The 13,866-nt window shown below is 34.1% G+C and overlaps 1 protein-coding gene across 6 annotated transcripts in view; it reads right to left on the bottom strand.

Moving 5' to 3' along the window:
* Window positions 1–13,866, bottom strand: part of HYCC2 (hyccin PI4KA lipid kinase complex subunit 2) — a 96,350-nt gene that overhangs the window by 30,909 nt on the left and 51,575 nt on the right. For all 6 annotated transcript variants that reach the window (XM_056808673.1, XM_056808675.1, XM_056808679.1 and 3 more), the window contains exons 6-7: window positions 9,310–9,489; window positions 2,060–2,140 (exon numbers count right to left, since the gene is read on the bottom strand). In XM_056808673.1, the coding sequence (XP_056664651.1) occupies window positions 2,060–2,140; window positions 9,310–9,489 (261 nt within the window). The remainder of the gene's footprint in view (window positions 1–2,059; window positions 2,141–9,309; window positions 9,490–13,866) is intronic.

Genomic DNA, 13,866 nt, shown 5'->3' with positions numbered 1-13,866 from the left:
TGAAGCTACTAAAATAAGAATGTATCTATTAGAGTTTTTCTTCCAAATAACAATTTTTGAAAAGCAATTGTTTGAAGTTAGTACATTATAAAGAAAGAATCCTTTTAAAAGAATATAAGGCCCATCATCATAACTGTCTCCAAATTAACCTATTTACTTTCATATTTTCAGTTATATGCCTACCAATTATTAACTTATGCCTTGCTAACTTCTAAAATTTAATGAAAATCTACCACTCAGAAATACTTGATGTTAAAAAGCCAGTCCAATAATAAAAAGAAATAATTAACTAAGTCTGTAATTATGTGTCAAGAACCATTTATTTGAAAGTTTTCCTTTTATTATGCTTAGATAACTCTCTGAGGAATTTCTAAGATCAAAAGAATATAATTTGAAAATGCTAGAAGAATTTTGATGAAAAAACCAGAGCTGAATGGAAAATTTGAATCTTAAATACAAGCTCCAAGAGAATCATAAAAAGGTAAATAGGAAGGGGGCAGCTGGGTGGCTCAGTGGATTGAGAGCCAGGCCTAGAGATGGGAGGTCCTAGGTTCAAATATGGCCTCAGATACTTCCCAGCTGTGTGACCCTGGGCAAGTCACTTAACCCCCATTGCCTAGCCCTTACCGCTCTTCTGCCTTGGAGCCAATACACAGTATTGACTCCAAGATGTTAGGAAGGTAAGGGTTTAAAAAGAAAAAAAAAGGTAAATAGGAAAGAGAAATCAAAAGATATTCAATAAAATTAAACTGTGTACTTCTTGTAACACCGAAGAACTTTGTCATTTTTAGGACATTAAAAAGGCATATACATAGATGGCGAGGGTGTGAATTTTTATGATGGGATGATATAAAAAATAAAATTAGGATATGAGAAAGAGGAATGCATTGGAAGGAAGGAGAAGGGAAAAGAAGAATGGAACAAATTACTGCACATAAAAGGTAAAAAAGAGCATTCACAGTGGGAGGGAAGAGGGGGAGTGACTCTTACTCTTATCAAAATTGACTCAATGAGGGAAGAACATACACAATCAATTGGGTATAGAAAGCTATCTTACCCTACATATAGGAGAAGGGGGATGGAGTTGATAGAAAAGAGTGTAAATTAGGAGAGGCAGAGGTCAGAAACTCAACTGGGGTAAAAAGGATGTAAAGTAATACACAGTAATCATAATGGCATGAAATTTTTTTACAATTTTCTCTAATAAAGACCTCATATCTCAAATACATAGAGAAATGAATTGAATATATAAGAATACAAATCATTCTCACTGATAAATGCTCAAAAAGATATGAACAGGCAGTTCTCAGACAAAGTAATTAAAGCTCTTTGGTCATGCAAGAAATATCTAAATCACTATTATTTAGAGAAATGCAAATTAAAATAACAATGAGGTACTATGTTACACCTATCAGGTTAGCTATTTTCACTTAATTTTTTTCTATTTGAGTTTCCTTCCACAAAAAGATTAATATAGAAAAGTTTTCTATGATCGTACACATACAATCTATATGAGATTTCTTACCATCTCAAGGGGGAAGAGTAGTTGTGGGGGGGGGGGGAGGAAGAAGATTCAAGACTCAATATTCTTTGAAAAAATGTTGTAAACTGTTTTAACATGTAATTGGGGAAAAATTAAATTTAAAAATATCAATAAAAATGTATTTTTTAAAATATATCTTCCTCCCTCAAAAAAAAAATCTATTCTCAAAACTGAACTGTTTCCTCCAAATATACATATGGTCACACTATCCAGTAACCAATGGATGAATGAAGAACATGTAAATAAATAACATGAAAGGATGAACCAAAAAAATAAAAAGGAACAAAAATCTAACTGGAAAATTCATATTATTTTCAGGATACCTTTAGTGCCCCCAAGCATTATAATGCCCAATTACAAGCTTTAATTACTTTTAAGTTGTTCATCTAAAGATGCTTATAATAATGAATGCATCTTGTAACAACATGCATGTAATGACGTTTCTCTCTGGTATCAAACAAATTTGTTTTCTTCTCCTCCTATATAATCCAACTAATTATTCTTACTCTTACTTACCTCATGGTATATTGAAGGCTTAGATAAGGAAGGTATAGTGAAAGATAGCACTTTATTATTTCCATCTTTATCAGCAATTTCCTATAGTTAAATAAAAGAAATATAATTTGAGAAAAAATGATCTATTAAAAGGAATAATCATAACTTTATTCATTTTGGGGACATTATTAGCAAGTTAGGAAGGGATTTTTAAAAGTAGAGATTCAAAACTATTTCCTCAATTCTGACACACAAAAAGATGTTAATTATCCTAATACAGTTTTCCTAATCCAACTTTAATTCAGTGAGTACAATCTCCTAATAAGATTTATAAATAGCATATTTCACCCAGAAGTCCTGTAATGAATAGTCAAATACAGCATGAGATTATGAAGAACTGCAGGAAAAGAAGATGCAAATCAATAAAACTCAAAATATTTATCAAGTGGTTACTTCTGAGGTCTCAAAGAGGCATAAAATTTAGAATAAAGACAAAATTCTCTGACTTAATGAAGTTTGAAGTAGAGCAGATGCATACTCAAATAATTACAATACAAAATAGAACATCATAGGTACATTAGAGATGTTATAAAGTGTTATAGAGGTCTGAGGGGATAAAGTCATTACTGACTCAAGAGTAGGGTGGGGAAGAAAGGAAGAGAGATTAGGGAAGGCTTTATGATAACAGTTGGCATTTTCTTTTGGCCTTTAAATGGTAGTAGTCTCTCGGTAACCGAGGATGACGATTGTCTTTGTGCGTTTTTGTGCACAAAGACACTTGTGCATGAAGATTTAAGTGGAAAAGTCGATGCACAGAGACAATCCTACTCTCTCAGTGTTGGAAGCCTAGGTCCAGTGGCACGAAAAGTCGTTACACCTGGAGACTTCCTCAGCTGCATTGGATGGCTGTGTTGTCTTTTGTGCTCCAACACGCCCTGAGCACTCCACAGTGCTTTGCTGTGTCGCCATCTCAGCTGTTGAACCTTCTTGTTGGTTTCTTCTGTCTGTTCCACCGAAGCAGTCTTCACATGCTGGGTGAGCAAAGCCCTGGTTCACCAGGGGTCGACGACCCGATGGCTACCCTCACAAGGGTTAGCCAGCCTGTTGAAGTCGTTGTCCGGGGTGTGGCTGCTGCCGCATGCTAGCAGCTACTGGGAGCCACAAGTGAGAGCTGGGTGTCAGGTGAGGGTCTGAGGCTGGAGAGCTGCCCTAGGAGGGCACGACAAGCCCTCCATACCAAAGATATTACTCCTCCCTGAGCACCCCGGCCTTTAAATAATGAAAAGGAATTCAATAAATGGAAGGAGGGATGGCCATTTCAGGCACAGAGCATGGTACGAGCAAAGTGATAGAGCTAGAAAATGGAAGTCTTTTCAGTGGATGGCAAAAAATCTGGTTGGTTTAGTTTGAATGGAAAGGTGAGAGGGATTTTTATTTAGATATGATAGAACCTTTCATTCCAGGCAAAAGAGTTTGAACTGTATTTGGAAGGCAATATGAGGTCTCTGAAGGGTTCTGTGTAGAGGGGAGTACCATACAATCTCTCTGTATATTTGATGGTGGTGTGACTGGACTGTAGCATAATCTATCATGAAATTATTGTAATTACAACGGAATGAAGTAAAGAAGGTCTGAGTGGAAGTACAAGGAGTAAGAGGATTCTAGAGATATTAAGTGAGAGGTAAAGGGAAAAAATAGATTTAAAGACAGAACCAAAGGTTTTTTTAACATAATAGAATGGTGAATGGTGACTCCATAGAAAGAAAATGATTAGTTGGAAAAGATGTACTTTTGAAGAAACAAAATAGTTTGGTCTTGGGCATATTAAATTTGAGTTAACAGTGGGACACTGATAGATATGTTCTTTAGGAGGCTGGAGGTATGACTCCAGATTTAAAGAGACATCAAGGCTATTAGTACATATTTGGGGGTCATATACATAGGTGATGGTTGAATAAAGGAAAATATCAAATTCATTTTAAAAAACCCTACTTTTATTGATATCTTTGTTTTCACATCATCTAGTTTTCCCCCTTTTATCTCTCCTCTGAAAACTCCCACAAATATCTCTTAAAACAATGAATTTTATTTTAAGGGAAAAAAATCAGCAGAACCCTCCTGGATTTTGGGGAGATCTATCTTCATATTTCTTCCTTGATGTTAAGTTTGTTCTTCATAATTTCATAATTTAATCTCAATGTTTTGTTCTTTGTATTTACACTACTATAGTCAATATTTTCCTGGCTCTGCTTAGTTCACTTCTGTTTCAATTTAAGTCTTTCTATGTGATTCAGTATTCATCATGTTAATGGTTTCTTACAGAACAATAAAAGTCCATTACTTTCATATACTATAATTTATTTAATTATTCATCAATAGATGGGCATCTAATTTATTTCTAGTTCTAGTACTATAAGAATTTTGGTTTATATGGTTAGTCAAATGATGTCCTTGGGGTATATGCATAGCAGTGTAGGCTTTTAGTTAAGGGGTATGAATACTTTAATCATTATCTGTATAATTCCAAATGCTTTCTAGAATGGCTGAACAGATATATATTCTGCCAATAATGCGTTAGTGTGCTTATCTTTCCACAATGCTTCCAATATTAAATATTCTCATCTTTTTTTTAAAAAAAAAAAAACATTTTTGCCAATTTGTTAGTAAAGTGAAACTTCAGGGCTATGTCTTATTTGTGTTTATTACTGTTGATTTGAAGCATTACTTAAAACGGTTTTAATAGTTTGCAATTCTTTTGAAAACTATTTGTTCATAATCGTTGGCTACTTTTCTATGGCTTTTCAACTTCTATATGTTAGTTTTCTATATGTTTTAGATAGCAAAACCTTACTGGAGATTTCCTACATAATGATTTTTTCCCTTAATAGATTGCTTCTCTTCTTACATGAAAGGCATTAATTTTTTTCATGCAAAAATCTGTTTAATTTCATTTAAGTATTTATTTTAAAGACTCATGATAAAAAATGTTACCCACTTCCAGATAAGAGAGCTGTGAGTGCAGAGTACATTTTGTTCTGTTTTTTGTTTGTTTTTCCTCCCAGAACATGGCTAATGAGCATATGTTTTGCATGATTTCATATATGTAACAGGTATTAGATTTCTTGCCTTCTCAATAAGGAGAAAAGGTATTAAGAGGCAAATGAATTTGAAACATAAAATAAAATAAAATAAAATAAAAATGAATACATGTTTTAAAGTATCTGGGGCAGTTTGGAGGAACAGTGGATAGAGCACTGGGCTTGGAGTTAGGAAGTTCTAAGTCTAAGTTCCACCCAAGACACTTACTGGCTATACAACCCTGAGAAAGTCACTTAACCCTGTTTGCCTCAGTTTCTTCCTCTGTAAAATGAGCTGAAGAAGGAAATGGCAAACCACTCCAGGTATCTTTGCTGAGAAAACCCTAAGTGATGTCACAAAGAATCAGACAAAATAGAAATTACTGAACAACAACTGGTTTTATCTTTTTAAATTGTGTCTATTGTTTGGTTAAGAATTTATAAGGGCAGGTAGGTGGCTCAGTGGATAAAGAGCAAAGACTGGAGACAGGAGGTCCTGGGTTCAAATCTGACCTCAAACATTTCCTGCCTGTGTGACCTTGGGCAAATCATTTAAGACCCATTGCCTGGCCCTGTGTTGGTGAAGATGTAGCACACATGCCTTGGTGTGCCAGAGGGGGTTGCTCTGTTCCCCCTCTCCATAGCGCCTGAGGATATTTTACATATGCCCTGCCCCTCTGTCCAGATATCCAAAGTGAGTACTTCCTCCTTCTGTTCTCTGGGGGTAATGCAGGGGTCTCACAGGCAGCTTGAAGGTGCAGTTTGGGCATACGATCTCTAAAAGGTTCACCAAAGTGAAGATAGACCTTACCGCTCTGTCTTCAAACAGATATTAACTAGAGATTGTAAGACAGAAGTTAACTTAAAAAAATAAAACAATCATCAACAACCAAGATGTGAAAAGAATACACTCTGTTTCTCTCATCATATTGTTTGGTATGAAATTTAATTTACAGACCTTGTTTGCTTTACATTTATCATGGAATATGATATATTAGTCTAAGCCTAATTTTTGCCAGGTTGTTTTCCAGTTTTTCTAGTATTTTTTTTTAAACCCTCACCTTCCGTCTTGGAGTCAATACTGTGTATTGGCTCCAAGGCAGAAGAGTGGTAAGGGCTAGGCAATGGGGGTCAAGTGACTTGCCCAGGGTCACACAGCTGGGAAGTGTCTGAGGCCAGATTTGAACCTAGGATCTCCCATCTCTAGGCCTGATTCTCAATCCACTGAGCTACCCAGCTGCCCCCAGTTTTTTTGTTTAAATCAAATAGAACTTTTTTTCTAAATAAATTTATGCTCTGATGATTGCTGCTTTAGGAGTATTCTGTCTTCATTTTCCCCCCATAATTCCCCTCCTATCCTTGATATTTTGTTCTTCCAAAAAAATTGCTATTATTTTATCCAACTTGATGAAATATCACATTGGCAGTTTGAATGGTATGGTATTAAATCTATAAATTAATTCTGATATACTGCCATTTTTATTATATTGGCCCTGCATGGCTATAACCACTAAACTCAAGCTATTTAAGTTCTCTAGCTTTTTAAGAAGATTTTTGTAATAATTGTGAATATTAAATTTGAGTACTAATTCTGGACAAGGGAAAGGATATTGACATGTGAATATATTAATTTCTAGCAACAATCTGGTAGAATTAAAATAAAGAACTTGGCAGCATTTTGAGGATTTAGGGATCATGGAGGTCAATTACCATAGTGATTCTAGAGTAGGTAAAAATACTCAAATCATGATAGTTATTAAAAACACAAATTATTTGTGTTCAGCTACATGTTAAGATAAATTTTAAAAACCTAGACTCCATATTTTTATGAAAGTATAACAGATTGAAGTGATTTTTAAGAACCAGCACTTCCTCTAAAACCCTCCACAATCCTTGTACCATTTCCCCCTCTTCCAAATAAAAATAGGCAAAAGATGATTCTATTCCTTAGGAAGCTATATATGACAATTTTTAAGATTTAAGGTTTTTCTTCTATATTTTCTTTCCAAATCTCCATCCTCACTGTCATAAATAAATGTATAGTTAGCTACATAAGCCAGCAATTAGAGGAAGGAAAATGCACTAAAACTGCTTAAGGCTATCTGCTTTCACTATTTTCCCCTAAGGCTAGGTTTCTTGTACTCCTATTATCACTGTACATCACTACCATCTAGATCACAATAAGTCCTAGGGGAAAGACAGCTAGAAACAGATGGAAAAGATGCTGAGCAAAACAAGTCAAGATACAGATGTAAAAGCAGCCATATTACTGGGACATATGCTCCAAAGATGTTTTCTATAGCAGCCACATGAATATAAAAACAAAGACTTTTTTGTCTATTAGTTATGTCCAATTCTGCATGACCTCTTTGGGATTTTTTTGGCAAAGATACTGTAATGGTTTGCCATTTCCTTCTATATTTCATTTTGCAGATGAGGAAACTAAGGCAAATAGGGTTAAGTGACCTGCCCAGAATCAAATAGCTGGTAAATTATCTAAGGTCAGGTATGAATTTAGGTCTTCCTGACTTATGTACAATGGCCACATCCCAATTTAAATAGAAAAAGATGCATCTTTTAAATGTGCCTAAAGAAAAGTTGCACAGCCTCTTAATTTTAATAATATTGTACACCATAAATCTGCTATGGTATCCTATAACAGATCATCACTTTTCAATGTGAATCAAATTGACAACTGAGTGACTAATATTTAAAGTAGTTATAATTTTAATATTTTAAGTTTATAAATTTCAAACAAAACCTTCTAATTTCACAATTCCATGTATATTTTTCTTGATGAAGTAAAAAGATTCTGAATTAGGGTAGGAAATAAATCAAAGTGAGGAAGATTCAGAACATTGTGGGGTTACTAAGGAAGAGAAATTCAAAAAAGATAAAAGAAATTCATAGGGACATGTAGAGACCAAAAGAAAATAAGGGAAGTCTAAGGTTGCATTTTTGCTTTTGGGACAAATTTACCACTTTCTCTTGAAGTGACAAGACAGGGATAAAACTTAAATCATAGTACAAATATAGTCACGACTGTCAAAGGGACAATCTTGGAACTCCAGAATTCCCAACTATACCTGTTCGACCTTAGGCAAAACACTTTCTTATGTATGGAAACTAATTTTATCAAATGCAAATAAGTTAATGAATATGAAACGTTATGTAAATATTCGCTTATTACTCATAGGATCATAAATTTGGAGGAAGAGACCTCAAAGGTCAGCTTGTCTAATAGCCTCATTTTACAGAGGAGGAAAAGGTCCATAGGGAATAAAATAGCAGAGTGAGGATTCAAACTTAGTCCTCTAAGTCCAAATCCAGCCCTATAACCACAGAGCTAGACTGAATGTCTTATTAACTCTCAAGTCCTTCCTGGCTTTAAGTCTTCTGGTCCTCAACAGCAGGGCAAGGCTATAACCCCTTCTAGACAAGTATATCTGTATTAGCAAATGTTTTGTAATAACTTTAGCTAAAAGAACATCATGAAATCTGCTTACAGAAACTGTTATGAGCAAATTTAATTTTAATGCTACTTTTCACACAACTTCTAGATACTAAAGTTAGTAAAAACTGGTCAAAGTCCTATGAGTTTGTCATTTGTAAGATACAAACAATCCAAGAAAGTGTGGTTAATAAATTAAAGCAAATAGGTAATAAGATTTCTCTTCTCTACAAATCTACCCATCTTTCCACAGCCTGGTTGAAATACTACCTTATCCATAAATTGTACTCTTATCATTTCAGTCACAAATTACCTTTTCTTGCTCTAACGAAATAAAAAGTTTCCAAGGTATATTTTACATTACTTTGTAGTGCAATTATTTCTGTACATGTTTAGCTGCCTAACTAGACAACGAGCAAATTAACGTTGCACTCATGTCTCTGTATGCCCTAGATTCCTGTGCAGAGAATAGGAATTCAACAAATATAAGATAAAATAATATCTGAAGACACAAAATATATTGACATTACACTTAAAGTTATAATAATATCATTTAAATTCCAAAAGTTATGGCAACAAGCATATTAAGTATCTAGTATAAATCAACTCAATGAAAAATGTAATTCTGGTATTTTTCTTTAATTATATTTTAATAATTTTATCATAGATCTAAAATTATTGCATTATTTTCAAAGGTTTTGCTTTACATTTATTTAAAGATTCTCAAAGTTCCTTTTACTTACCAAATTATAGATCCCTAGTAGCAGTGCTTCAATGCAACCATTACTTTGTCTGTCCCGACTAACAGTAAGTCGTAAATAAACCCATATTAATTCTGGTAAGAACTGTAGAGTGAATCTCTTGAGCCGAACCTCAGAACTACGATATAGTTCAAAAAGCTGGTGACAGACAGGCTCTAGGAGCTAAAGGAAAAATAAAACAGGATAGTTACAACCAACTTTTGGTTATGAATATATGTGGAAACGAGAAACAATTAGCCACACAGAAATAGAAAAAAATCTAGATGGCTATGTAATTTTAATTCATTTCAATCATATGGCAACATCAACCAAATTGGCATTTTTAATTGTAATATAGGAAAAAATGAACTAAATTACACTAACACTAGAATGAGCAGGCATATCAACTGATGAAAAAATTTTGTTATAACTTTATTTTGAAATAAAAAATTTCAAATTATTTTCTTTGCCTTGTGGATAAAAAAAATTCACTTCATGAACTGATAGTTTTGTACTTTGAGTCTAAAATTCGGGTCTATCCTATTCACTAAAAGAGGTCCCCCAAGAAAAGGGTTACAACATACTGGCATACCTTTCCATTATACTGTAGTATAGATTATGAAGGGCATAAACAGCAACTGACCTTTAACAAATATAGTTCAATAATATTTTTCCAAGTTTTCCCTTCTCATTTTCCTCTTATTGTACTTGCTAAAAAGTGCACATTATAAAAAAATCTTATGTGAATAATCAGAAACTAAAATTTTAAACGTCTGTGGTCTTGAGCTCACATTTCAAGTATAATTATAATGAAAGGTATAGGTCACTCCATCCTTGAGAACAAAAAGTTGCTAATACAGAGAAATAGGTGGATATGTTCAAAAGAATTAAAGCAAATATGTAGCTGTGATTTAAGTTTCAAAAATTATTTTTATACAAAGTTTTTTCAGATAACAGAAATGCAGAAATATTGTTTTCTTGTGAAATCTAGGTTTTCCCTATAAAAAAATCACAGAATTACATAATATAAAGGAAATTCCTGGTTTAAAAATTAAAAATTGTATTAGTAAGGTATATTTTGCCAAATTTTCCCTGAAAACATATCATAGGTTATGCCATGCTAGCAAAGAATTTGAAATGCAGACCAAACATTGAACTGAACATGATAAAATTCTTTTTTTTCCCCAAGCATTTCAAATAAAAACTTTAAAAATGAAAATCCAATGACTTCCAAGTCTTTTAATTTGTGAAACTAACTAATTTGGGAGAGTCAGCTTGAGTATGACTGTACTTGACCTCTCCTCATCTCTCTAAAGATATGAAGTGTCCCTCTTTCCTTTTCAAAGTTAACCTTCCACTGTGCCCTTGAATCCAATTTTTACCTTCTTCATCTGGAAGCTGTCTCCAGTGATTCATTCCCTTTCTCTCATTTTCAAAATCTCTCTCCCTACTGGATCTTTTCCTACTGCCTACCAAACTACTCTGATCTCCTACATACTTAAAAACAAACAAAAAAGTAAAACAAAGCACTAACCATAAATCAGTTTATTACTCTATATGACTCTTCTCCTTCACTAGTAAACTTTTAGAAAGTGGTTTATACTTGTTTCTGACTGCTCACTCCTCAATGCCTTGCAATTTAGCTTCACTATAATGCTCTCTTAGAAAAGAGATCTAAATCTAAATTTTCCCCCAAACCTCTGCTCCCCTCCCCAAATAATGATACTAGTTTTGTTTTTTTTTTTTAAAGTAAATGTTTTCAGAGCAGGTACCATGCCATCTTTCTCATCTCTGACGTCCTAGTGGCTTGCACAGTGCTGTGCATTTAGTATATTCTAATAAATGCCTTATTAAATTAAATTAAACTGAAGATATCTCTTCATGGTTTTTGAGTTTTATCACTCTCTGGAACAGGAACCAAATTTTATACAAATTTTCTAAAACTCAGTATCACTAAGTCCTATAATAACTCTATACTTCAAATGAACATAACTTAATAGTTTAACTGTCATGTAACCAAAAGAAAAGATAACTAACATATAGAAAATATTAATCTTTGGTCAAACTCAAGTGTTACTATGAGGTAAATGATTTTATAACAGTAATGAAGTTGAGAAAGATAACAAAGTAGCAGGCATTTTGTTGTTTTAAATTAGGAAGATTTAGTAATAAAAGCCAAAAACTGCATCAAAAACATAGGAATGTTAAGAAAAAAGGAAAAGTGATATAGATGGTTTTTAAGATTTTCAAGTACTTCAGTCCATCAACATATAGCCTTAACTCAGACAATACCATACAACTTGAACTGAAAAAGGCCTTAGAGATCATTTGGTACAATGCTACCTTACCCCCACCCCAAATCCCACAATCCCTTTTATTTAATAGATAAGGAAATGAAGGCCCACAGAAGTCAAATAATTTTCCAGGATCTCAAAACAATAGTGACATACAGAACTAAGATTCAAATCTAGGATTTGCAGTTACTTCTGCAAGCATATTTTGAAAAAATAAACATTAATATTAACAGTCCATTTTCCACCCTTAAGGGGTAAAGTTAGAATAGTCAAAAGACTATGATATGAATTCTGAAAACAATGGGAAATCTTGCTGTATATTAAAGTCTTCAGTAATGAAACAGTTCCAAAGAATCTGCCTTCACCAAGCTTTACTAGAAATAACAAAATTAGCAGTCAGTCAACAAGCATTTTTTACTACATGCCAGGCACTCTACTCACTACTGCACATACAAAGAATGGCAAAATCATGGTTTCCAATCCTCAAGGAGCTTACATTCTTTCTAATGGAGTAAACAACATGCAAACAAATATGTACATAATAAAAGGTAATTTCAGAGGAAAGGAATTAGCAATGTTGGAACTAATTAAGGCCTCTTGCAGACAGTGATATATGAGTTGAGTCTTGGAGAAAACTAGGAAATGGAAATGAGGTAGGAGTTGTCTCGATATGGGAAAAAGGCATAGAATAGAATCCAGAACTCTGAAGTCTGGTAGAGGAGAATCAGGAATGAGAAATAAGAATTAGAAAGGAAAGACTATCCATGAAAAGATAATGATTAATAGTATGAAAGACTTCAGAGAGGTAAAAAAGGATAAGGAATAAGGACGGGACATTAGATTGGGAATTAAGAAATAACTGATAAATTTAGAGAGCAGTTTCAGTTTAATGGTGAGGTTATAAGCTAAACCAGAGTGTTTAAAGGGAATAAAAAGTGAGGGAAGGAGACACACTGATGGTAGGTGGCTGTCTCAAGTAGGTTAGCCATTTGGCAGAGTGATATAGAAAGATAGTTATCAGAGATGGTTGGAGCAAGTAATGGTTCTTTAAGGATGGGGGAGCCATGGGAATGTTTATAGACAGCAGGTACATGTACGCAGTACATAAGGAAAGAGACAGTAGGGATGACAGAGGGATTGTATACTAGAGAAGACAAGATGGAATGGGTGAAGTGTTCATGAAAGAGCAATTTGCCTTGTAAAATTTTTTATTTATGAGAACTAGCATTTTCCTGAATTCTTTATTTAAAACAGCTGAATCAAGAGCACCAGATTTCTGGAGACAGTGAGGTAGCTCAGTGGATTGAGAGCAAGGCCTAGAGTCAGAAGGTCCTGGGTTCAAATTAGGCCTCAGACACTCTCCAACTGTGTGACCCTGGGCAAGTCACTTAACCCCCAATGCCTAGTCCTTACCACTTTTCTGCCTTGGAACCAATACATGGTATTTATTCAAGACATAAGGTAAGGGTTTAGAAAAAAAAATAAGTTTTAATTAATAATATGGTTTTTTCTCCCCTAAGGGACAGACTTTAGTTGGGGGTGTCTTTGGGGAGAGTAAGGTGAAGCTTGTGACCCAGTATCTTTGCAACAGCAAAATAAAAGACTATTTTAAAGATGACTCTGAACCTAAATTATTTAAATGATCATGCCCTCCTAAAGACATTTTGCAACCCCCAAAGATTTTTTTTAAAGTACCCTGGGGACTTATGGAGGGAGTTTGGTGATACAGTGGATAGAAGGTTAGACCTAAAGTCAGGAAGATCTGAGTTCTAAACTGGCCTCAGAGACTTCCTCAATGTGTGACATTGAATAAGTCACTTAGCCCTTTTTGCTTCAGTTCCTTATCTATGAAAGGGTGCTAGAGAAGGAAACGGCAAACCACTACAATATCCTTGCCAAGAAAACCCCAAAAGGGGTTATGAAGAGTCAGACACAACTGAACAACAAAGATAGAAGTAGTCTGTATAGTGAATAGAGAGGAACCAGGTTCAAATCCTACCTACAGACAATATATCTGAGGAAGTCACTTCAGTTTACCAATGTTATCAAACTCAAATAGAAAAGGACCACTGGCAGCAGCTTATTAGCTTAAGAAAACCACAAAAATAATATTATTTTGTTGTATTGTATTTTTATTTTGTTAATCATTTTCCAAATATATTTTAATCTTTTTTGGCAGCATTAGGGAGGGGGAAAGAGTTTGACATCTTTGTTCTAGATAACTGTCAAATGACTAACTGCCAATAAGGCTCTGATCTCCATTAAC

This window comes from Monodelphis domestica, chromosome 8, assembly GCF_027887165.1.
Source record: "Monodelphis domestica isolate mMonDom1 chromosome 8, mMonDom1.pri, whole genome shotgun sequence".
In the NCBI taxonomy this organism is placed as follows: domain Eukaryota; kingdom Metazoa; phylum Chordata; class Mammalia; order Didelphimorphia; family Didelphidae; genus Monodelphis; species Monodelphis domestica.
Note: the sequence above shows the minus strand (reverse complement) of the source record. Positions and strands in the feature narration are given on the sequence as shown.